General features: G+C 45.5%; 1 protein-coding gene across 1 annotated transcript in view; it reads left to right on the top strand.

Annotated features, from left to right (window-relative positions):
• Positions 1 to 24,280, top strand: part of KIF1BP (KIF1 binding protein) — a 106,647-nt gene that overhangs the window by 22,864 nt on the left and 59,503 nt on the right. Inside the window, exons 2-3 of the mRNA XM_029609155.1 lie at positions 6,922 to 7,020; positions 15,706 to 15,785. Coding sequence (XP_029465015.1) covers positions 6,922 to 7,020; positions 15,706 to 15,785 — 179 coding nt within the window. The remainder of the gene's footprint in view (positions 1 to 6,921; positions 7,021 to 15,705; positions 15,786 to 24,280) is intronic.

The following is a 24,280-nucleotide window of genomic DNA, read 5'->3' as shown; positions in this document are numbered from 1 at the left end:
TGTTAATAAATTAGTAAGGCATGGCCTTGTTTTGTTAAAGCCATGCTTTCTTTTCCCCATTAAATCATTTGTCCACATGTTTAGTAATTTTGTTCTTAGCAATAACTTCCAGCATTGATATTTGCTCACTGGTCTGTAGCTACTAGGATCACCTCTGGAACCTTTTTTGAAAATTGGCATTACATTTGCTACATCTAGTCCTCAAGTACAAAAGTGGATTGGAATAAGTTTTATATATTACCAGTAGCAAGTCTGCAATTTCCTATTTGAGTTCCTTTAGAACATGAGGTGAATACCATCAACTTCCAGTGATTTGTAACTAGTTTAATTTTCTTTAACCACCACTTCAAGATTCACATTGATTTGTTTCACTTCCTGTGGGTATGTTCCCAGCATCCTCCACAATAAAAACCGAAGCAAAAAATGTATTTAGCTTTTCTGTTATGGCCTTATCCTCCCTCTGTGCCCTTTTCACCTCTTGGTCATCTAATGGCCCAGCTGATTCCCTCTCAGGTTTTCTATTTTTAATATACTTGAAAAAGCTTTTATGGCAATTTTTGTCCCTATGGCAAGTGTCTTCTATTAGAGTTTTAAATCTAACTTGTCAGAGCTTATGTGCCTTTCTATTTTCCTTGTTAGGTCCTGCATTCTATTCTAATTTTTTTTTTTTTTTTTTTTTTTTAAGAATGCCTTTTTGGCTTAAAAGCCTGACTCTCAGCATCATTTAGCCATCATGGGAGACACTTCATTTAACCTTTTTAAAATGTACTCCACAGATTAATCTGAGCTTCTCAAATGGTATTTTGAAACAGTACATACGCCTCATGCAATCCTCTCAATTTTTAATCCTTGTAGCTGCTCCTTTTAATTTCTTTCTAACTAGTCTCCTCATTTTATTGTAATCAGCATTTTTAAAGTCATAATTTATCACAGTAGTCTTATTATTTTCCTTTCAGGAACATTACTACCCCCTTCCTTTCTGCTACTTCCAGATTTCTCTCCCATTTCTGTTTTTTTGGGGTGTGGGTTTTTGGTTTTTTTTGCTATCCCTTTCCTCTTCATCTGCCATCCCTCTTAACTACCTCCATCTCCTAAGTTCTTTTCCTTCTCTACACATGCTTTCAAGTCCTTCTTCTCCTTTGTCCATACTTGCAGGTTCCTGTTATCCTTCTCTTCACATACTCTGTTTTCTTCCTCTCTTCCTGCCTGAAGCAGAAAAGGAGTGGTGGGATGATTATTGGAGAACTCCTGGAGGAATTCTGTACCATAAAAAGTTAAATCTGACCACCCTGACACTTTTTTTTTTTTTTTTTTTTTCAGAATAATTTTTATTGAACAAGGTAGCCATGCAAACACTAGCAATATATATTGATTGCAAACCATACACATAGTTTCATAAACAAATGGAAAACACATGCTTCAAGAAAGAAAAGACCTCGAACAGTTTCAGGAATTACGATATTTGTGAAGTCCTTCAAAAATAGATCTTAACTTCCCACCTCGTGTGTCAAAGGAAACTCTGACAGCCTATTACAGCAAAGCATAGGAAAACAAATGGTCCCTTCAACAATATTTTTTTGTATATATCCCCCTTGCATTCATCCCAAACATACCACATCTATTTTTCATTTCATTTATTAAAACGCCTAAGCGATATACAAAAAGGGGTAAAACATTCATCATAAAAATATATAAAACAAAAAATATTCATAGGGTGCACAAAGCTTGACATTGGTACTTAATCAAATGGTTGCTTCAACAAAAAGCTTTTCAGCAGGAATCTGAATTTTTTTTTTTATACATTCAGACATTCTGAGTTCTATTGGTAGCAAGTTCCAGCAAATTGGTGCTGCGACCGAAAAGGCAGAGTGTCTAGTTGTCGTAAGGCAAGCAAATTTGACTACTGGTATGTCTAATAGTCCTCAATGGGATGGTTCATATATCTTTAATAGAGCATTTGACCATGGGCATGAATTTGAATTGACTAAAGACTGTCATTCAGATCTTATAGATGATTTTGCTGTTGCACTGGTAACCAGTGTAAACTATGGAGTGCCGGAGTAATATGTTCATACTACCTTGATTCTGTGATTAAGCATGCAGCAAAATTTAACAAGAATCGTAATGGGTGTAACGTTTTAGGTGATAGACCAAATATAAACTCTTACAGTAATCTGAGTGGAAATATTACAACCTGAATGATTGTGTAAAAATCACGACTATACAAAAGATATTTCAAGCCCGCTAACACACACAATTTAAAGAAACCTGATTTAATAACAGATTTGACTTGAGGTTGAAAGGAAAGGGTTGAATCAATCAAAAACCCTAAGAGGTAGATCTTAAAGTACGCTGGATTTTATAAGATACACGAGTAGATGCGCGTATCTTATAAAATCCGGGGTCGGCGCGCGCAAGGCTGCGCAAAATTGGTAGCCTGCTGCGCAGCCTGCCTCCGTTCCCTCCATGTCCCCCCACCACCCCCCCCCCCCCACCTTTGTCGTGCAAGTTACGCCTGCTGCCTCTGCATCCCCCGGCACAGGCCGCAGTGCCGGGGGACTCGGGACCACCCGCCCCGGGACTTACGCGCGTCCCGGGGCTTTGCACGCGCCGGCGGCCTATGCAAAATAGGCGCATCGGCGACTCATATAATCCGCTTGAACATTGTCGACTCCCGCAAAGTGAGACACTGCCAGGTGCGACAAGTGGAGTTCCGGCCATGGCATGAGCTTGTTAGTCTCCCAAGCGACATGGAGACTTCTTGTCCCACTCTGACGGTTGATGTACGCTACTGTTGTCGCGTTGTCAGAGAGGATTCTGACTGATCGACCCTGGACTAGGGGAGGAAGTGCTTCAGTGCAGACGGTTGATGGGCCAACCAGCCTGTACTGAAGTCCATCGACCCTGCGTCAATTGCTGTCTGCATGTTGCCCCCCAGCCGGCGAGGCTGGCTTCGGTCATAACAATCACCCATTGCGGGACCTCCAGGTCCACCCCCCCCCCCCCCCCCCCGGAGCAGATGATCGAGATTGAGCCACTAGTCCAGGCTGTCCTTGGCTAAGGGTGTTAGCGGCAACGGAGCCTGAAACTCCCGAGACACCGGCTTCCAATGGGAGAGTAACACCCTTTGTAAGGGCCACATGTGGGCAAACGCCCAAGGCACTACATCGATAGAGGAGGCCATGGAGCCCAGCACCTGGAGATAGTCCCACACAGTGGGAAGCTGGAGGTACCGAAAGTGCTGAACCTGGCTGAGGAGGGACTGAGCCCGATCTATGCGAAGAGAGACCTTGCCCACTTTCAGCTCCCAAGAAGTTGAGGGACTGCAATGGAGTTAGGCTGCTCTTGGCAAAATTGACGACCCAGCTGAGTGATTGGAGGAGGGACAAGACCCTCTCAACCGCCTGCTGGCACAGGTCCCTGGACTTTGCCCGGACTAGCCAATCATCCAGATAGGGATGGACCAGGATTCCTTCCTTCTGCAGGGCCACCGCCTCCACCACTACCAGTACCTTGGTGAAGGTGTGGGGAGCGGTCGCTAGGCCGAATGGCAGGGCCTGGAACTGAAAATGCTGTCCTAGCACCTTGAAGCGAAGGAAGTGCTGATGGGTCTTCAGGATGGGAATGTGAAGATGAGCCTCTGTCAAATCCAGGGACGCCAGGAACTCCTCCCGTGAACTGCAGCAATAAAAGAACGCAGGGTTTCCATCCTGAAGTGTGGAATCCTGAGAGCCCTGTTGACTAGCTTGAGATCCAAGATTGGTCAAAATGAGCCTTCCTTCTTGGGGACGCCGAAGTAGACGGAATAATGGCTGGACCCATGCTCCAGTAGCGGCACAGGGAGAATGGCTCCCAAATCCAGGAGACGCTCCAGCGTCTGCAGCACGGCATCCTGCTTTCTTAATCCACACGGGGAGAAGACAAACCTGTCTCTGAGAGGACAAGCAAACTCTAAAGCATAACCGTGCCGTAGAATATCCAAGACCCATTGGTCTGAGGTGATTTTGACCCACTCCTCGTAGAATAGGGCCAGGCGTCCTCCGATCTGAGGAGTCGAGGAGTGGGCTGGCAAAGCTTCATTGGGAGGATTTAGCAGCAGCCCCCTGGGGGAGGGCGTCTCAAGCTGGCCATTGACCCCGAAAGGAATGAGACCAGGACTGTGATCTTGAAGAGGGTGGTTTGTGAGGGACAGGCCTCACCTGGCAAAAACTATGCTGCCCCCTAAAACGGTATCACGTGGTGCTGTACGTCCTGGAGATCAGAGGACGATCCTCTGGTAATTTATGAATTTGGTTCTCTCCAAGCAACTTAATGAGTTGATCCAACTCCTCACCAAACATAAACCTACCCTTGAAGGGGAGAAAGCCCAGCTGAGATTTGGAAGAAGAATCTGCCGACCAGTTTCTGAGCCAGAGGAGGCATCTAGCCAAGACCACAGAAACCATGGACCTGGCCGGGACCCTGAGGAGATCATACAGAGCGTCCGCCCCATAGACAATAACCGCCTCAAGCTGGTCCGCCTGCTGAGCCTCTTCTGGCGGAAGCTTTTGTGTGCCGAGCAGCTACTGGACCCACTGGAGACCCGCTCTCTGCATCAGGGAACTGCACACTGCAGCCCTAACTCCCAGGGCGGATACCTCAAAGACCCTCTTCAAGTAGACCTCAAGCTCGCGGTCCTGCAGGTCTCTGAGGGCTGCTCCTCCAGTTACTGGAATAGTTGTCCTCTTCGTGACTGCCGTAACGGCAGCATCCACTTTTGGTACCTTCAGCAGGTCTAGGGACTCTTCCGGGAGCGGGTACAGCTTGTCCATTGCTCTGCCGACCCGTAGAGAGGTTTCCGGAGTGTCCCACTCCCTGGACAACAATTGGAGAAGCATAGGATGAAAAGGAAAAGTCTTCGAGGGAGGCCGAAGTCCAGCCAGGACTGGGTCTCCCTCTTCTGTGTCGCAGTACTGGGTCCAGGGGTATCCTGGGGAGCGTAGATATCCAATTCCGTCAAGACATGCGAAATAAGCGAGTCCAACTCCTCCTTCTGAAAAAGACGTAGGACCCGAGGGTCATCTCCCTCCATATGCGCCAAAAGACCAGAGTCATCCAAGTCTGGGTCCACCCCCGGGACCACCAGGGGAGGGGGATCAGGCAGAGCCGGGCGGACCCCTGTTGGAACTCGACAGGACCCTAAAAGCCCCTGGGGCTGGCGGGCAAGGAGGCAACCCTGGTGCTGTACCTAACCTAGGTGGTACAGAGCCCTGAGACAGCCCTGCTAGGTCTGGAGGGTCCCCCAGTTTGGGCACTTTGGGGGGGGGGGGCTAGGGCAGGGTCCTGGTGCTGGCAAAGCCTTGCCAGATAGGCATTGTGCATCAGCAAAATAAATTCAGCTGGGAATGGTAGAGGGAGGGGCAGGGAGGTCCCCTGAGGGCGGCTCTGCGTCTGGGAGATGATCAGGAGTAAGAAACGGCAGTAAAGAATCCCGGTCTGTGTCAGCAGGGGGGCTGCGCTGGAGCATCAGTGCGAGAATCCAAGATGGCCGCTGGAGCAAACCTCCCCTGAGCCTGGTGCGCGTTTGCGGGCGAAACAGACCGCCCCTGAGGCCTCAAGGTGCCCTCCCCGCCGGGGAGGCACCTGGCACACAGGCCTTCGCGTGAGAGCCTCGACCCGGGCTCACCACAGGCGCTTTATCGCCATGGACATGGCATGGAGGTAAGCAGAAATCCCAAAACCTCCGGAGACTACAGGCAGTAAGAGAGCTGCACTTGCCCTGCAGTCAAAATGTCCCGTTTTTTTTTTTGTTTGTTTTTTTTTTAAGAGTCAGAGGGATGCCACGTCTCTGGAACTCTGGCTGACCCGAGGAAACGACCTCTCAGGCAGCGGGTCGAGAGGGAGAGGTTGGACTGCCAAATAAACCCCTGTAAGGAGGGAAAATATACAACTTACCCCCAAATGACAGAAACAGTAAGCACAATAAGAAGACAAGTTTGCCACTGAGCAAAAGTTCTCCCTGCAAGTCCTAGCAGAACATCTACAGAGGAAATCCTCCCTGATACTTTTTTTTTTTTTTAACTTATGATCCATCCAGGCAAGAGTGTCAGAGAAAGAAACAACAAATATCTCTAAAGACACTGGGGAACCGAAGGCGGGACCCGATCTGCTGGAGTCAGAGAAATACTGAAGGATTACAGAGGGTGCACCAACTTATGAGAGAGCGCCCCCTCAATTTTTGCTCTGACTCCATCTGCTGGTGGGGGGGGGGGGGAACAACCCACGGTCTGGACTGATCCTGGTATGTACAGGGAATACTTTTTAAAGTTTTAACATTCATTTACAAAATAGTATAAGGCAAGGTTACAAATTGATCAAAGTCAACAGTTACTCATTATACGACAGTTCATAGCTTGCAATCATAATTTACTTGCTGTTTTGAATTTTAAATTGTAAGCAATAAGAAATAGATTGTTCTCCTTCATAGGTCCACTGTTGTGGAGTGCTTTAACAGTTGAATTGAGAGGGAAAAGGACCTATCTAAAATTTAGAAAGGAATTGAAAGCCATATTTTTTTTTTCAGCAAGCTTATAATTAGGGAATGGTCTTTTGATATAATTAATATTGATTGTGGTCTGATTTTATTTTTTTGTTTTTGTATGTTTTAACATTTTGTGTTTTATTTTAAGCTGCATTGGACAAGTTTACTTGGAAAGCACAGATTATAAATTGCTTATAAATAAATATCAACCTCTTATAGTTAATATTCATCCATCTACTGCCAACCCAATAGTGACTCATTTCTACCCTCTGCATTGTCTGCTTGTGCCTCCTGTACTGTACTCACTTTCTAGATTAAATTTCTTACCCAACACTAAGGAATACTAATATTTGTTGAATCTGAATTGGGTAATTTTGTTCTGTTTCTTTTTGTCTTTTTAGAACAAACTGGGAATTCTTTGGGCTGAAAGAGGTGAAATTCAAACTGCACTGCTGTATTTAGAGGCTGCTGAGGATTTATATAATCAGTATATGAAAAAGGTAATGTTTAAAAGAGCAAATGTTTTTGGAAATAACCTCTAGATAAGACTAGTGGTTAAATTTTGTGAATGATTTTTTTTTTTTTTAATGCATAATGAATCATAGAATTTTGTGGTACGAAGAATCTCTGTTTTGAATTGATGACAATGTTCTAGCTTGTAGAAATATTCAAAACCTTATAGATCTTTTTATAATTCATTTCTATATTTGATACAAAGCTGCTACTATGAAAAATACATAATGTAAAAAAGTACATAATAAAATTATATTGTAAGTCTGAACAGAACAACATGCCAAACTGGGTCACACCAAGGGGCCATCAAGCCCAGCATCCTGTTTCCAACAGTGGCCAATCCAGGCTATAAGTACCTAGCAAGTACCCACAAACTAAATCTATCCCATGCTACTGATGCTAGTAATAGCAGTGGCTATTTTCTAAGTAAACTTGATTAATAGCAGGTAATGAACTTCTCCTCCAAGAACTTATCCAAACCTTTTTTAAACCCAGCTACACTAACTGCACTAACCACATTCCCTGGCAACAAATTCCAGAGTTTAATTGTGCGTTGAGTGAAAAAGAACTTTCTCCGATTAGTTTTAAATGTGCTACAAGCTAAGCAGAGAAAGTTCTTTTTCACTCAACGCACAATTGAACTTTGATTTTATTATAACTGTGCATTTTTGTATTGCATAGTCTGTACAACTTTCCATCAATATATCACGGCTCGTTCTGCTGGGGATAGGAAAGACCAAGTGGCTAAGCAGGTGTTCCTGGGAGACATGGTGGTCTGGAATCTCTTGTCTTTGGCCTATGGAGCTACTGTTCCCTGTGGGTTGAGCCCTTGGGTGTAGATGGCCACCAGGATGGGCTGAAGACCACAACTGGAGCAGGAAACAGAAGCATAGCAAAGGCCAATACTGGAACCAGGGATCAGGAACACAGCCAGGCAGCAGGTTAACACGGAGCAAACACTATATTGACTGTTGGAGCATCAAAGGTGTGGCAGGCTGGAGCTCTATATACAGCTGTCTGTTTGGGCCACTCCTACTGATGGTCCAGTAGGGAGTCTCTGAAAGCAGGTTTCCCTAACTTTGCTTCATTTGATATTAACGAGAGGATTCTTGTTGATTAAGAATCCCCCGTGGCTCCACTGCAAGATTCTCTAGTTTTGAACACCCAAGCTGCACCCCTGACAGAACAATCACTCTCAGTAGCCCCTTCTAGGGCTCTGACATTTCTTTTCTGGGTGTTCCTTGTAAAATTTTGACCAGTTCTTTTTGCATGGACATTTTGTGCCGGTTCAAACTGTGGTCCTCTGAGTATTTCCCTTTCCAATCTACCAAATGGTGCAGGCATCCTCTGATAACCCTGGCATCCAGAATCTGTTGGACAATAAACTATTGATGCCCTTTCACTGTGACTGATGCCGGGGGAGGATGCTGCCTTCTTGGGAAAGGGATAAGGCTTCAGAAAGGCCACATGGAACACTGGGTGAATACGTAGATTGGCTGGAAGCTGAAGCCTGAATGCCACTGGATTTAATTGTTCCTGAATAAGGAATGGACCCGTAAACTTCTGCTCAGGCTTACTCGACAGACTCTTGCTCCTTATTTGCCTTGTGGAGACCCAGACCTTGTACCCTACTGTGAACTGGTGGGCTTCTTGGTGTTTTCTATCTGTGAGTTTCTTCTATGAATTCTTAGCTTATTCCAATTAACATTGGACATGCACATGTAACTCTGTTAAAGCATTTACCCACTGTGCACATGGGGACCCTGGACTGCCGAGCCTTCCCTGAGTGGGTTTATACCATAGCTTGCAAAGAATGGGGATATCATGGACTGGCAGGCTGGAGCCAGGATGCACACCCACAGAGGCAGTTCAGGGCTGCAGGACAGGACTGGAGCTGGTCTTTCTACTATCCACCCCATCTCCCTTGCAGGTTGAGCCCTTGGGTTCTGGGGACTGGTAGGACTTATGTTCTGTGGAGCATCGTGGCAGAGATACGGATTGGGAGCTTCTGTGCAGGCTGGGAGCTGAGGTCTGGTGCTGACTGGACAAGGCAAGGCTGGCTGGATGCTGAGGACTGGATACAGAGCACAGGCTGGGGACTGGACCAAGGGCAAGGCTAGGGAAGCAAACAAGAACTGAACTGTCCTGGCCAGGATGAAGAGCAAAAAGGATAGGTCAGAACAAGGACTGGACCTGCCAAGGACAAACGGGTAACAGGAAACAAGGAAGCCCTACAAGGCATGAGGCAGAGCAAAGGACAAGAAGGAGCAGAAAACAGAGCGCAGGGAGGCCACTAGGCTAGGCAAGGCAGAAGGCTTGGAGGCCTCAAGGTAAGGCCAGGGTAAGGCTGCAAGATAAAGTAGAATAGCAAAATAGAGATGGCCAGGACAGAGAGCAGAGGTGACTCAATGAAGAGGCACTGAAGTACTGAGCAGGCTGGGTTAAGTAGGGCTGAGGCTTGAGCATAATAGGATTAGTGAGGTTACTGGCAAGGTAGTGAACAAAGCTTGCTGAGGACTCCTGGTGGAGGGAAGCCTGTGAAGCAGGCTGAACCTTGGCACAAAGACTGCACAAAAGGCAAAACAGTGACAGTGTCGTTACCGCACCCCGGGCCCCCCCCACCCCCCCCCCCGGGTCCCATATACCATGGGAATTGAGGTCAGTAGGTATTAGTTTTCTTTGAATTACTGTTTGGTATTGTTCAGATTTTCATGAAAGACAAAGGTGCTTGGCACAGAAGTGCTGAACTGGTTTCTCTGTGGAAGAGTGTTCTTGACCCACAGTTTCTTTGGGGCCATGGTCTAGGGCCAGCATTTTTCTGAGGCATTGCTGGTAAACCAGAGCTTTGGCACTGAAGCCCTGAATCGGGTTTCCTGGGGCACTGAATTAATGCCTCTTAAGTGCTGAGGTACAAGACTAGAATCTCTTTGCCGCTGGATAGCCTTGCCAATGTCTCTCTGAGGTTGGATGGCTGGCCGGGAACCTCTCAGGCTGGACCAGCATCCTGGCCCCAGGGCCCTGGATGCTGAGTCACTGGACTGGAAGGCTCCTTCAGGATGGAGAGGCTGGATTGAGTTTGGTCTGAATCCTTGGAAGAGATGAAATAACATATCCTTGGTGTGCTGGATGGCTGGAACAGCTGAAATAAAAATCTCATGAACTGGTTCTCTCCTGAAGTGGAGTAGATGGAATGGACAATTCCTGGAGGTGAGGCACTACTGAGGCCAGCAGGGCTGCAGATGGAATTTGTATCCCCTCAGGCTGGGAAGCAAGATTTGTCTGCACATTCTATGTTAATGGTGTTTTCACAGTGCATAATGACTGAACAGAGGCTCAAGATGTCCCTGAAGGCAGATCTGCAGCTGTGATGAGAACAGCAATCTGGAGCGGCTTCAGTGCAACAGTATTGGAGTTATTTCCCGAATCTTGAACACTCGAGAGTTTCAGAGAAGGCACATGCTTCTTTCCTATATGTCAGGGTTGATCTCAATTTATTACTGCACCTGAGGATTGCTGGCTCCTCTGGACTGAATCAACAAGTTCTTTCTGTTTCAAAATTTCTGCCGTGTGAGACTGAGGCAGAAGAACTGAAGGAGTATAGCAAACAGGAACAGAATTTGCCCTTGCTGGTAAAGGAATTTAAATTAAGCTGGCAAGTTGTGCTTTTCAAGGAGGCTGTGCTGGATGTTAAAGCAGAATTTACTCTTACAGATACTAATTTTAATTCTCTGTAACTGATTTTACCTGTGTCTGGATGAGCTGTGGTTTTCAAAGGAGCTGGACTTGGGATTTCCTGAGCAGATTGTATGCCTTTAAAACTATTAGCAGGAGAAACCAAAGCATCATAGTGCACACTAAACTATGAATTGGACTGGTTGCAAAACAAAGTGGACAGGCACTTTCAGACATATTTCCAGGAAGGCATTTAATTTCCACCAGGTAGGATTAAGGGAACTACATCCCACACAATCTAGAAATATCAGAGAATTTTTAGCTGGTCATTTGTTGCACTTCCAATAAACCAGGATCTGGGGTGCAATTGTATCATCAGGAAGTGGAATCCATAGCTTGGGCTCTGATTGAGATGCAGCACAACTGTTACAGACGCAGAGTTTGTAGACCAACATTTTGTACAGTCCCACAATTTAAAATTAGGGAAATGGAAAACTGCGTTCTACATAATGCAAAAGATTCCATATTTGGCAAGCAAGGCGCAAACGTTGACACACAGAATCTAGAATAGCTTGATCTGCTGGGGAAGAAACCCCATTGTCTATAGCAGAAAAATCTGTTCTGAACTTATCAGGTTGGCAGGGAGCCCTGCACCCACTCCTGTGGAGATTGTTTGGCCTCTTCATTCTGTCTTGGACTGGCAGGCTGGAGTCAGGGAGCACTCCCACAGGGCTGCAGGACAGGACTGGTGCTGGTCTTCTGTCTGTCCACCCACCTCCCTTGCAGGTTGAGCCTTTGGGTTCTGGAGACCAGTAGGACTTGTTTTTTGTGGAATATCATGAAACAGACACTGACTGGGAGTTTCTGTTCAGGCTAGGAGCTGAGGTCAGTTGCAAGCTGGACAAGGCAAGGCAGGCTGGAAGCTACTAGTTGAGGGCTAGACGCAAGTACTGGCTGGGGATTGAATACAGAACATAGGTGGGGGCTGGACCAAGGACAAGTTCAGGGAAATAGACAAGGACTGAACCATACTGGGCAGGACAATGACTGGACAAACAGGTAACAAGAAACAAGCCCAATATAGCACGAGGTGGGGCAAGGACAAGACAACAGAAAGCACAGAGGGCCTGGAGGCAGCTAGGTAGGAGGCCAGAGGCCACTAGGTAAGGTAAGGCAGAAGGCCCGGAGGCCAAAGTCTAGGCAAAGCAAAAGGCCCAGAGGCCACAGAGCTAGTCAAGGCAGAAGGCCCAGGGGTCACAAGGCAAGGCCAGGGTAGGCCGCAAGATAAAGCTTGCCAGGTCAGAGAGCCGAGGTGACTCATAGAAAGCCATGGTCAGAGATATGAGATGGCAAATCATGGAGACGCACTACTTCACAAACTAGCAGATCTGCTGTTTTGCAGGTGGAGGGAAGACCCCTAGTGGCTATTAAATGGGCCATCTTAGTAAATGAGTCCACTACCATCAAAATCATGGTCTTCCTTTGTGAAAGTAGAAAATCAGTAATAAAATCCATTGATACCTATTCGCACGGACTTCCCTGCTCATCCCTACTCCACCAGGAAAAATTGGCCTGAGAATCCAAAAACTTCCTGGGAGCAATTTTGTTCATCAGGTTTTCCAGGATGCAAGAATTGAACCTCTACCATCAGCTGGAAACTGAGAAATACTAAAATGCTGCAGATGGCACAGTTCCTTATACTGGCTGACATCAACAAAGCACCTGATCTGTCTCCTTCTGATGGTAGAGAAGCAAAACCCATGTATCTGGTCTTTGTGTGACCGAAGGAAAGAAAACTTAGCACTTAACCACCAATCTTTTCCTTATTTTGCTTTCCCAATGGCGCTGTCCCATGCAATTTACACAAATATCTCTATCTTTATAATGCATTTAGGAGAAAGTGGTGTACCTGTCTGTAGCAGAGGGCCGGAAAGCTTAGCAGCATACTTCTCCCAGCAGCCCCAGAAAAGTACTCCAGAGAACACTGCAGGCTATTTAGGTTTTAGCTTTCACAGTCCTGGCATTATTTCTAATACCACAGAACCTGAAGGCTCATTTGCATACTTTTCCCAGCAGGGGACACTGTGAGTCATCTAGGTTTCACAGCCCCCCATGCTCTTTCTAGTAGGAGAGGACCAGAAGGCTCATCTGCATACTTCTCAAAGCAATCCAGCAGATTGCTCATGGTGTCCTCTAGAGTAATCTAGGCTTCAAATCCTTGTTCTTTCCAGTAGCAGAAGATTGGAATACATGTGCCAAAACACCACTTCTATAAATTTGCAACAATATTTGATACAGTAAAAGGAAATTAGTTCATAACAAGGGTCAATAAGGTGTGTAACCAGGTAGTTATAAGAAATAGCCTCTGAAAGCTCGCTGACAGACAAATATAAAATAAATCAATAGGTTAAAAGTGTTTTTATGATGTATTTGTGTTTATATACCACTGTTCTGTAATCAATCACTACTGTACAATATAAAATAAAAATATGATAGTAAATGCATAAAATTGGGGGATACAAATGAATAAACATCAATAAAACAAGCAATCAGGATAAACATAAAATCAAAGATAAAATCAGATTAAGATAAAAAAAAACCCTTAAAATTAAATAAAATACAGTAAAAGTACCAAAAAAATACATTAATTTGAACATCCCTATTCCTTCTTTAGAGATTTTAAATCGCTAACTGGAACAAAATTAAAATGATGGGTGCTATCCAATCTTTTGCACTGACTGCCACATGTTATGACTATTTGCCAGTTGGTGAGAGGTTGTATATGTGCACTTGGTGCAGAGAGCTCTTAGCCCTCAGAGAATAACTCAGATACCTGGAGGCTAGAGTGGTTGGGGCAGGTGGTGAGGACAGGCTATGCTGGGACTGTAGGGGTAGAGACATTGGGGCAGATTTTCAAAGGGGTTCGCGCGTAAGGTACGCGTGCCGAGCCTATGTTGAATAGGCTCGGCGGCGCGCGCAAGCCCTGGGGCTTTGCTAGGAGGGCATGTCGGGGGAGGGGGGCGTGGTGCCGTTCCGGGGGCATGGCCGAGGCCGCCGGACCAGCCCCCAGGTGATGGCGTGCCAGCAGCCCACCAGTGCGTGCGAGTGAGTTACACCTGCCTAGGGCAGGCATAACTTTTCAAACAAAGGTGGGGGGGGGGGGGTGTTTAGATAGGGCCGGCCTTGGAGGGAACGGAGGCAGGCTGTGCGGCTCGGCACCAGGGACTTTTGGCAAGTCTTGTGGGGGACCCTCCTGACCCCCACAAGACTTGCCAAAAGTCCAGCGGGGGGTCTGGGAGCGACCTCCTGCACTCGGACCGTCGGCTGCCAGTAATCAAAATGGCGCCGATCGCCTTTGCCCTCACTATGTCACAGGGGCTACCGGTGCCATTGGTCAGCCCCTGTCACATGGTAGGAGCACAAGATGGCGCCGATGGCCATGTGACAGGGGCTGACCAATGGCACCGGTAGCCCCTGTGACATAGTAGGTCAAAGGCTATCGGCGCCATTTGGAAACCATTTGCATATTTCCTTCTTTTCTTTCAAGTATGTTTCATATTTGATTAGTTTAAAATATAATAAATAAAAAGTTAAAAAAAATAAATAAAAGGTGTTCACAAAGCAAGAATTGTACCACAAGTCACAGACAAAACAGACAAACAAATAGGACTTAACAGAACAGAAGGTCACTAAACTATGGCCAATACACAGGGCAAACAGACCAAACAGAACAAACGAGGATCAGGTCATTATAATAGGACCATATACAGAGCGAAGACAAGGCAAGAACTAGGAGTAGGATGGCTTGGAGAACTGAACAGCCAGGACCATGGCCTATTGAGGGTCCCTGCTGGTGGGAGGACAGCACTGCAGACAGACCTTTATGGTAGGCATGTTGAAGGGAATGTCCAAAGACTTCTAGCTCAACCTGAGCACGCTGTACGTTTTCTGTAGGGGACAGCTATCACCAAAGTGACTTTGCATGTCTGGAAAGGCATAAAACCTGATTTTCAAAAGCAGTTATGCTTAAAAAACCTGGTTTTATGCACATTTATGTAATTTTGAAAATTCCCCGGGGGTGGGGAGTTTGGATGCAGAAGCAATTTCATTGCACTTTTACACACAGTAGAAAGGCATTCTGGGATGCAAAGTTGGGGCGAGAAAACCATTTATGTGTATACTTTTGATTTTTGAAAGTGTGTGCATAAATCTACATGTACACACACCTGTAAGCAGCTGTAAATATGTACACGTATACGGTGCTGGGTTCGACTTTTAAAATTCAGGATAAAGTCTGTGTACTTTGCACATGCAAACTTTAGCTCTATGTGGGCCACTGAAACTTACCCTCATAACGTACTTCATGTAGGGGTGGAAAAATATTTACGTCTTGGCCATCGACCACAATTTTTAGGAGTTAGAGGAAAGGGTTCCCTACACTCCCATTCCCCATTACCTTATTTCCCTTGAGCATTTTTTACTGTTAGTATTTTGTCTATTTTTTACTTTTCAATTTTTTTGCTTTCCTTTGTTTTCTCATTTCTCTTTCCTGCCCTGTACTCATCGTCATTCCAACCTATTTTGCCTTCTCTTTGTGGCTGTGACAGGGGATGACCTCAGCCACAGACTTGGCTTCTCTAGGCAGCTCAGGGCAACTTCACACCAGAGCAGCAGCTCCTCTCGGGCGAGTGGCAAGTGTTCCCAGCTCCCTTGGGCCAGAGGCAGGCACTAGATATGAATTTTAGGTGCAGGCACTCAGGATGGAGAAATCTAGACTATGCATATTTTAGTGAAGCTGATAATGCAATTTTCTGAGCTAACATAGCCCCAAATAATATCTCCTCTGCTTATTCCTCACTCATTTTGTAAGGCTTGCCTCCTCATTGTCCCATTTTCACAATTTGGATAATCCTACCAAATAGCTATTCATCACAACCTCCTTTTTGTCCTTTAAATGGGTGAATCAAGCCTGTCATGACCTGTTGTCTGTCTTTCTGCAGATTGGAAAACCACCTCTTGATCTTAGTGAATACTTCATGATAGAAGAAGAAAAGCTGACAGAGCAAGAGAGGTCTAAGAGGTGAGTTGTGGCATTGAGTGATGCTTATCAAGGATCTTAATTCCTTTTCTGTGGCACATCTTTCATTCACACACACATGCATATGTATGTGTGCATGTGTATAGATGTTAAATACTGCAGTTTTTTTCAGGCTTTTTAGCCTTTGTCATACAGGGAGCAACTGCTTTAAGTCAAGCTTAAAGCAGTTTGCATTATTCCACTGTTTCTTCTTCGGCAATTAATCCACATCCTTTCTACGCTGACATCTCCTTGTATGTGCATGACTAGAAAGCTGGAGGGAAGGTTTGCACATTAATCCTGAAGTAACTAATCCTAGGAGCTTTTTCTCTACTATGCAGGGAAATACCCAGTTTAGCACAGCTGCTCATAAATGTGCCTTGTTGGGTTGATAGGTATTACCGTGTGCATATAGAGGAGAACTCTGAACAATGCTAAGCTCTTCTTGGAAAATATTTGTTACTTTGGGAGTGGGCAATAGGCAGGGCAAAAGTTGGAAGAAGGTAAGACCATTTTTTCCTTCTGGCTTTACATTAGGATCATCTGGGTTTTGCCTCCCTTCCAGCAGATGGAGACAGAGAAAGTTTTACTGACACTGCCATATAACCTAGTGTGCCACCTGTAGTCCCTCAGTATTTCTCTGTCTCCAGCAGATGGTAGAGATGCAAAACCTGCAGTCTGTACCTAGTTAAAAAAAAACAAACCAACCAGGAAAAGTTGGTAAATTCCTCCCAGGTGGTTGGTAGGTCTTGGTGGGGCCATCCCTCCCGGTCTTGAGGTGGACGAGCAGGGGGTTGGGGACACTTAGTTTGCTTGGTCCTTTCGTTGCCAGAGGCTGAAAGCTGGTGGAGTCAGTTCCCTCTCCTCCAGAAGGGACAGCAGAGTCTGCTGCCACTCTTCAGTGCAGGGAAGTGCTTCTTTTCTAGTTTTTGATTAAAGTTTATAAAAAGAAAAAAATGAAGGACAATCGGCGTTGTTTGTTTGTTTTTTTCTTCTGGTAGCTTGGCGGTAGAGCGTGGCTGATGCCGTTCGGGGCTCAGTTTTGCGGGCTCTTAGTTTTGTTTTTTTTCCCTCAAGCAATGGACTCCCACAGTTGGGACAACCAGCAGCATGCCACACGGCAGCAAATGTGTAGCATGAGGAGAGCCATGCGCGTGGCTCTCTTGGAATGGCCTCTGGTCCTGTGGCCTCTCTGGGGGAGAGGGAAGTCCGGATTCGCTCATTGGGGTATCCAAATGGCAGCGCAGGTCTGGTAGGCCTCTGCGCCACAAGAAGCGTCAGACCCGTTCCCAATCAGCACTGGAATGGCAGCCATTTTGACTTCCTTTTGCAGCTGCTACAGAGGCTGCAGAAGGGGAGGGGGATTTCCTTCCATCATTGTCTCCAGCCAGTCCTGTGGAACCCAGGGGGGAGGGAGGGTCATTCGGGGGTGGAAGATGACCTCCTGGGGGAGGCTTCTGATTCTTCCACTTTTTCAGTGGATTTTGTACTATTATTGCATGAGGCTTATTTGGCTCAGAAAGCCACAGGGAGGCAGGGGCCCAAGCTGGAAGCTTTGTCTGGTCCACAGTCCAAGAAGAGAGCTAGGGCCTCTTCTTGGACTGTCTTTGGGGGTTACCAGCATACAGCGAGCCCTTGGGATGCCCTCACAGAACTCCGCGGTGGACGATATTTTGGATTGTTCAAAGGTCGGGGTGCCGGCAGGATCAGGTCCTCAGATGTAGATCCTTCCCTGGTGGGGCAGGATCCGGAGGAAGGGCAGAGGGATGGCCCACCTGTGGAAGGGGATGATTGTTCCACAGTGAAGATCCCCCTCTGTTCTGGCAGAGTTAGAAATAAAGGTTCTACAGGAAGAGTCCGATCAGGAGAAGGTGGGTCATGGATGGCTTACGGGGTCCAGCAAAGGTGTTTCCTTTTCATAAGTCTGTTAAGAAGTTGGTGGTCAGAGAGTGGGATACTCCAGAGATTAGCTTGAAGATTGGAAGGTCAATGGATAAGTAATATCCTTTGCCCAAGGATACACTGGAATTTTTTGCGAGTCCCAAAGGTGGATGCCTCAGTGTCAGCCATGACTAAGATGACCATTCCGGTGGTCAGTGCTGCGGCTTTAAAGGATTTGCAGGATAGGAAGCTAGAGGTCCATCTGATAAATAATTTTGAAGTTGTCTGCGCTCATCATACAGGCTGTGATGTGCAGCAGTTTTATGCTTCAGACTAGGCTGCATTGGGTGCAGCAGTTGCAGGCTGACAAGTCCATGTCCTCCCAGGAGGTGAAACAGGCAGAGCAGCTGGAAGCTGTGGTCACCTATGGCGCTGATATGCTATATGCCCTCATTAAGACATCCTGTAGGACAATGATGTCGGTGGTCTCTGCCAGGAATCGTCTTTTGGTTGAGGAATTGGTCAGCGGATGTTTCATCCAAGTCTCAATTAGGATCATTACCCTTTAGAGGAAAGCTATTTTTTGGAAAGAATTTGGAAGAGCTGATTAAAGCCAACTGGAAGTGAATACGGTTCACAGGTTACCTGAAGACAAGCCAAAAGGGGCAAGGATTTCCTCTTCTGAATGCTCTCTGTTTCTGGGGAATAGACTGTTTCGGCAGAAGAGGTCTTCGGGAGGAACCCAGAGACAGGCCTCGGGGAGGCAGCAGTCCTGAAACCAATCCTTTCGAGGCTGGAAGCCGAACAGAGATGGCTCTGGCCAGGGTGGCACTGTAGACAAATCCACACAATGAAATGAGCCTGGTCCACTCCTCCATCCTGGTTATAGGGGGTAGGTTTACTTTTTTTTTTTTTTTTTTTTTAATACAAGGAGTGAGCCAAAATCACTATGGACCAGTGGGTCATAAGCGTGATAAGGCATGTTTACGCTTTAGAATTTGCTTGTCCGCTAAGGGACTTGTTCATGGTTTCCCCTTTTCGCCTCCATGGAAAAGAAGAGTGGTGCAGCGGACCCTCAACAGTCTGCAGATGCTTGGAGCCATTGTTCCTGTCCCCTTGGTGTGGTGTAAGGGAAGAGACATTACTCCATTTATTTTGTGGTTCTAAAGATGAAAAGGACTTTTCGTCCAATTCTGGATTTGAAGAAAGTCAACGTAGCTTTCAAGGTTCCTAGTTTCATATGGAAACTCGCCAATCGGTCATTGTAGCAGTGCACAAGGGGGAGTTCTTGGCGTCCCTGGATCTGATAGAGATGTACTTGCCCATAGGAATCCGGCCTTACCATCAGAGATTCCTGTGGTTCAAAATCCTCTGCATGCATTTTCAATTTTGTGCCCTGCCATTCAGGCTGGCAATGGCTCCACGGACTTTCACCAAGGTGATGGTGGTGATAACAGCTCTCAGGAAGGAGGGGATGCTGGTACACCCATATCTGGACAACTGACTCATTTGGGCAAAGTCGGAGGCCCACCGCAGACAAGCGGTGGAGCTGATGCTGTAGCGCTTGTAATCACTCAGCTGGATAGTGAATTGAGCCAAGAATCATCCCATCCTGTCTCAAGTGTTGGAATTTCTGGGAGTGTGCTTCAATACCAAGCTGGAGAAGCTTTTCTTCAGAGGAACGCATTGTCAAGTTGCAGTCGCAAGTTTGAAGATTGTTGGAGAACCAGGTGCCCAAGGTCTGGGATTACCTATAGATTCTCGGCTCCAGAGAGTCCACGTTGGAACTCTTGCCTTGGGCGTTTGCTCATATGAGACCGCTGCAGGCGGCGTTACTTTCCCGACGGGATCCGTTGTCAAAGCCGTTTCAGCTTCCGCTATAGTTTACAGAGTTAGCCAGATTCAGCGTCTCGTGAAAGTAAAATGTGCGGCTTGGCTGCACATTTTACTTTCTGTATCGCGCGGGAATAACTAATAGGTCCAACAACATGCATTTGCATGTTGCGGGCGCTATTAGTTTCGGGGGGGTTGGATGGGCGTTTTCGACGCGCTATTACCCCTTACTGAATAAGGGGTAAAGCTAGCGCGACCAAACGCGGGTTAACAGTGCGCTCCACCGGAGCGCACTGTACTGTATCTACCTGTATGTGTCTGTGGGACTGGTTCAAGAAACTCATCTACGTAAACTTATGAACACCTCTTGTCTTACCGCCAATATCCCCATAAATGCTTAGCAGTGAGCAATAAAAATTCGAAATTTGCAGGGGTAAGTATTTTGGTAGCAAGAGACTTCACCTATGAAGTTCTTGCCTTCATCCTTAACCCTCAAGGGAGGTATGCTCTGTTAAAGCTTCGCATAGGGGATGAGATATTGACGATAATCACAATTTACGCCCCAAATACAGGACAAGGCCCCTTTTACAAAGCAATAGATAATTTACTGATGAAACACACTGAAGGGCCCTTGATACTGGGAGGGGATTTTAACGTTACCCATGACCCGCTCCTTGACAATTCCGCGCAGGTCTCGCATGCTTCCCGTGCGGCGCAACAAGCCTTACAGTCCTTATTAATGAGATGGGATTTGAAAGATGTGTGTAGACAAAGATTTCCACACTCACGTTCCTATACCTATTTCTCTACTGCACACCACTCCTATTCTTGAATCGACTATTTTTTAGTTGACTCAAGTGCAGAATAGAGTGGATGCGGGAATCGAACCGATCACTTGGACGGATCATGCGCCAGTGAGATTGGAACTTAAATTAGCCACAACTCAATCGGGCCAGAGATTCTGGAGATTAAATCAATTTTTACGGCCTTTGTGGCAAAATTAGGGCATGACTTGCAAGCCTACTTTCAGTTGCACACTACTTCTGAGAGTACACCCTCAACTTTGTGGGAATGCTCAAAAGCTATGGCCAGAGGCTTGATTATTTCCCAAGCTACATTTTGTAAAAAACAGAAAGGGGAAAAGAGGGCTCTGCTTTATGCAGAAATAACCCAGTTAGCACAGCAGCATCAAACCACACAATGCCCGAAACTTTATCACCAGCTGGAAAGGGCTAGATCAGAGCTCCAAATAATAGATACGGAGACCACCGCCCTAGCCATAGAAATTACTAAGCAACAGTATTATGAAGAAGGCAACAAGGCGGGACGTCTGTTAGCCAGACGACTTAGGATAGTCCTAGCCCAAAATAATATCCCCAAAATTAAAAACAGCAGAGGTGAAATGCTTACGACCTATGACGATAATCCGACACTGTTTCACTGAGTTCTACTCCGCCCTGTATGGAACGGAGAAGAATATTAGAGATGAGGATATTGATGTATATCTGAATTTGTTAACATTACCGACATTAATCCCAGACAACACGCGCAGCTGGATAGCCCCAAACTGGAAATGGAAGTGGAATTTGCTATTAAAATGTTGAAAATTGGAAAGTCACCAGGTCTGGATGGCCTTTTGGGGACTTATTATAAAAAATTTGCCCATGTACTGATTGGCCTCTTGACAGCAATGTTTAATTCACTGAGGGGAAATGTTTCATTAGCTACTCACGCTAATGTTGTGGGAATCACTATTATAGCGAAACCTGGGAGGGATCCTGAGCTATGTGGCTCAAACAGACCCATCTTCCTAATAAACCTTGATCTAAAGCTTTTGGTGCACATTTTAGCGGAGAGATTGAAGGCCATACTGCCCACTCTAATACATAATGACCAAGTTGGTTTTACCTGCAAAGTGTGGGGGACGGGGGGTTCCTAATCTATTTTGGTATCATGGGGCAGCGCACATGCGGGCAATAGTAGATGCATATAATCAATCAGATATTAAATAAATAAATAAATAAATAAATCCCATCCCGGATGGCTAGCGATAACATTTGAAAGGTAATTGATATTATAGATTGGGTCAGAGGCAAGCAAATTCCTGCAGTGTTATTAGCTATTGACACTGAAAAGGCCTTTGACCTGGTTCACTGGCCTTTTCTATTTAAAGTGTTGCAAAAAATGAATTTTGGATGGTATTTCCAACATTGGGTGACTGAATTATATAACTCTCCCAAAACAAGGGTGAAAGTGAATGGGGGTTACGGCCCTTGCTTTAACATACTGAGGGGTACCAGACAAGGCTGCCCTTTGTCACCAATGCTGTTTGCCCTCTTTTTGGAACCTCTGGCTACGCTGGTACGCAGCTCTGAAAAGGTGCAAGGCGTTGGCCTCCCGGGAATTCAATGTAAATTATCGCTTTTTGCCGATGACATTATTTACCCTAACACAGCCTTATGATTCCCTAGCAGCGGTGGTGAACGAGTTGGAGGGCTTTCATAGAGTTGCTGGATTTCGAGTTAAATCATAAGTCTCAGCTGCTAAATATCAATCTATCTCAGCCAGAGGTTGCTCGTGTAACAAAGGCATTCCCCCTTCAGATGGGCGCAAAAATCCATTAAATATCTGTGAGTCCAGATTGGAGCCAATTTGATGGAGCTTTTTAATTACAACTATGCTCCACTTTGGAGGAAAATTGAGCAGGACCTTAACAATTGGCACAGGGAAAATCTTTCTTGGATGGGTCACATAGTGATCTTCAAAATGAATATACTGCCGCGCTGCTTATATTTATTCTCTGCCCTTCCCATCCCAGTGCCTAATGCGGTTTTAAAATTGTGGCAGAAGAAACCTTTTCGATTACATATGGAAAAAAAGACCAGCACGGATAGCTCGGGCTGTCCTATTTCTACCTGCAAAGTGTGGGGGACGGGGGGTTCCTAATCTATTTTGGTATCATGGGGCAGCGCACATGCGGGCAATAGTAGATGCATATAATCAATCAGATATTAAACAGTGGGTGCGCCTAGAACAAGACATGATAGGGGACATGCCACTACAGGTCTTACCCTGGCAGCCCAAGAATACCTGGAGATCCTTAGATTTCCTTCCAGTAGCGCTAAAGACTACTCTTACTGTATGGTTTCACTGGCGGGTTAAAATGGTGGGTTCCGTCTTGTACTTCCAGCAGTGAGTCACTCAGGAAAACTAACTGTAGTGTAAATCTCCAAAGGGATTGTTTTGCATTAATTTACCTTAGAAGCACATTATATATTTCAAGGGAAGAGCTCAGTAACCCACATTCCAGTGGGAGCACTGAGAAGAGAGGATCACCTTGCTGGTGGCTGAAAGGAATTTTTGCTAGGGACATTGTCTTTTTCAAAAGTACTGGGGCAAAGTTAACTATTTGGGAATATCATTTAGTGTGTTTGTGCTTTTAATAGTCAGTAAGGCAGCGCATAAACAAGTTAGACTGTTTGTATTTTTAAATGGTCAGTCAGTAAGGCAGCTAGTAAGCAGTAGTTAGTGTTTGTATTTAAAAAAAAAAATAAACAAAAGTAGCCAGAAGCTAGAAATAAGCTAGGAGCAGTGTACACCTAAGTAAAAAGGTTGAAAAGTTCAGTTAATCACCTTGGAAAGGTGTTGAGGTAGTGTGATTTGGTTTGATTAGGTACCAACATTTGATAATCAAGAGAGCAGTGAGTCACTCTGACTGTTTTGTTTTAGGGTTGAACTCCCCTACCCTAAAACAAAAAAATCAACCAACCTTGCCTTTAATCCATACATTCCAGCACCCCCACTACTCTTCCATCCCAAAACAACTCCTCAACACAGTGAATTAAAACAAAATCTCTTCCAGCACAAACTACTATCAAAGATGGCATTAACACTCAACATGAACCATCACGAAAGACACAGACATCTAATAAACATCCTCTTCAATAAACCAATAAAAAACCTGATATATCTCACTTTCATCCTAATAAACGCTCAAGCCCTAACAAAAAAAACTCCTCGCCAAACTGACAGAGAAAGCTGCACTTAAACAACTCAATGAACATCTCGACGCAAATAACATCTTACACCTTAACCAACATGGTTTCAGAAAAAACCATAGCACAGAAACCCTACTACTCAACCTATCAAACATGATAATAAGAGACTTCGACACTGGGCTAAGATACATCTTCATCCTACTCGACCTCTCCGCAGCATTCGACACAGTCAAACATAGAAGCCTAATCTCCAGACTAGCTGACATCGGTCTATCCAGCAACACCCTTGATTGGTTTACATCTTTCCTAAAAAACAGATTCTTCAAAGTAAACAACAACCACTCATCAGATGCCATACCTCTTGAAACAGGAGTTCCCCAAGGATCCGCATGCTCAGCCACACTGTTTAACATATACCTCCTGCCTCTTTGCCAGCTCCTCACAAGCCTCGGCGTCACATACTACATGTACGCCGATGATATACAATTAATCATTCCCGTAAAAGACACCCTTGAAAAAGCATTGAAACTCTCAGCCACCTACCTTGACACCATAAGAAACATGCTAAACCACATGAAACTGTCTTAACATGGACAAAACTGAGTGCATTCTACTTGAATGACAAAACACTGGTATCAACATGAACCACAACATACAAATCGACAACACAAACATCAAATTTAAAAGACAACGTGAAAGATTTAGGAATATGGTTAGACCCTGAGCTTAACTACAAAAAACACATCTCAATGAAATCAAAGAAGGCTTCCAAAAACTAATAATCCT

The sequence above is a fragment of the Rhinatrema bivittatum genome, chromosome 7 (assembly GCF_901001135.1).
Source record: "Rhinatrema bivittatum chromosome 7, aRhiBiv1.1, whole genome shotgun sequence".
Lineage (NCBI taxonomy): Eukaryota > Metazoa > Chordata > Amphibia > Gymnophiona > Rhinatrematidae > Rhinatrema > Rhinatrema bivittatum.
The sequence above is the reverse complement of the archived record's forward strand: the minus strand, read 5'-3'. Positions and strand labels throughout refer to the sequence as shown.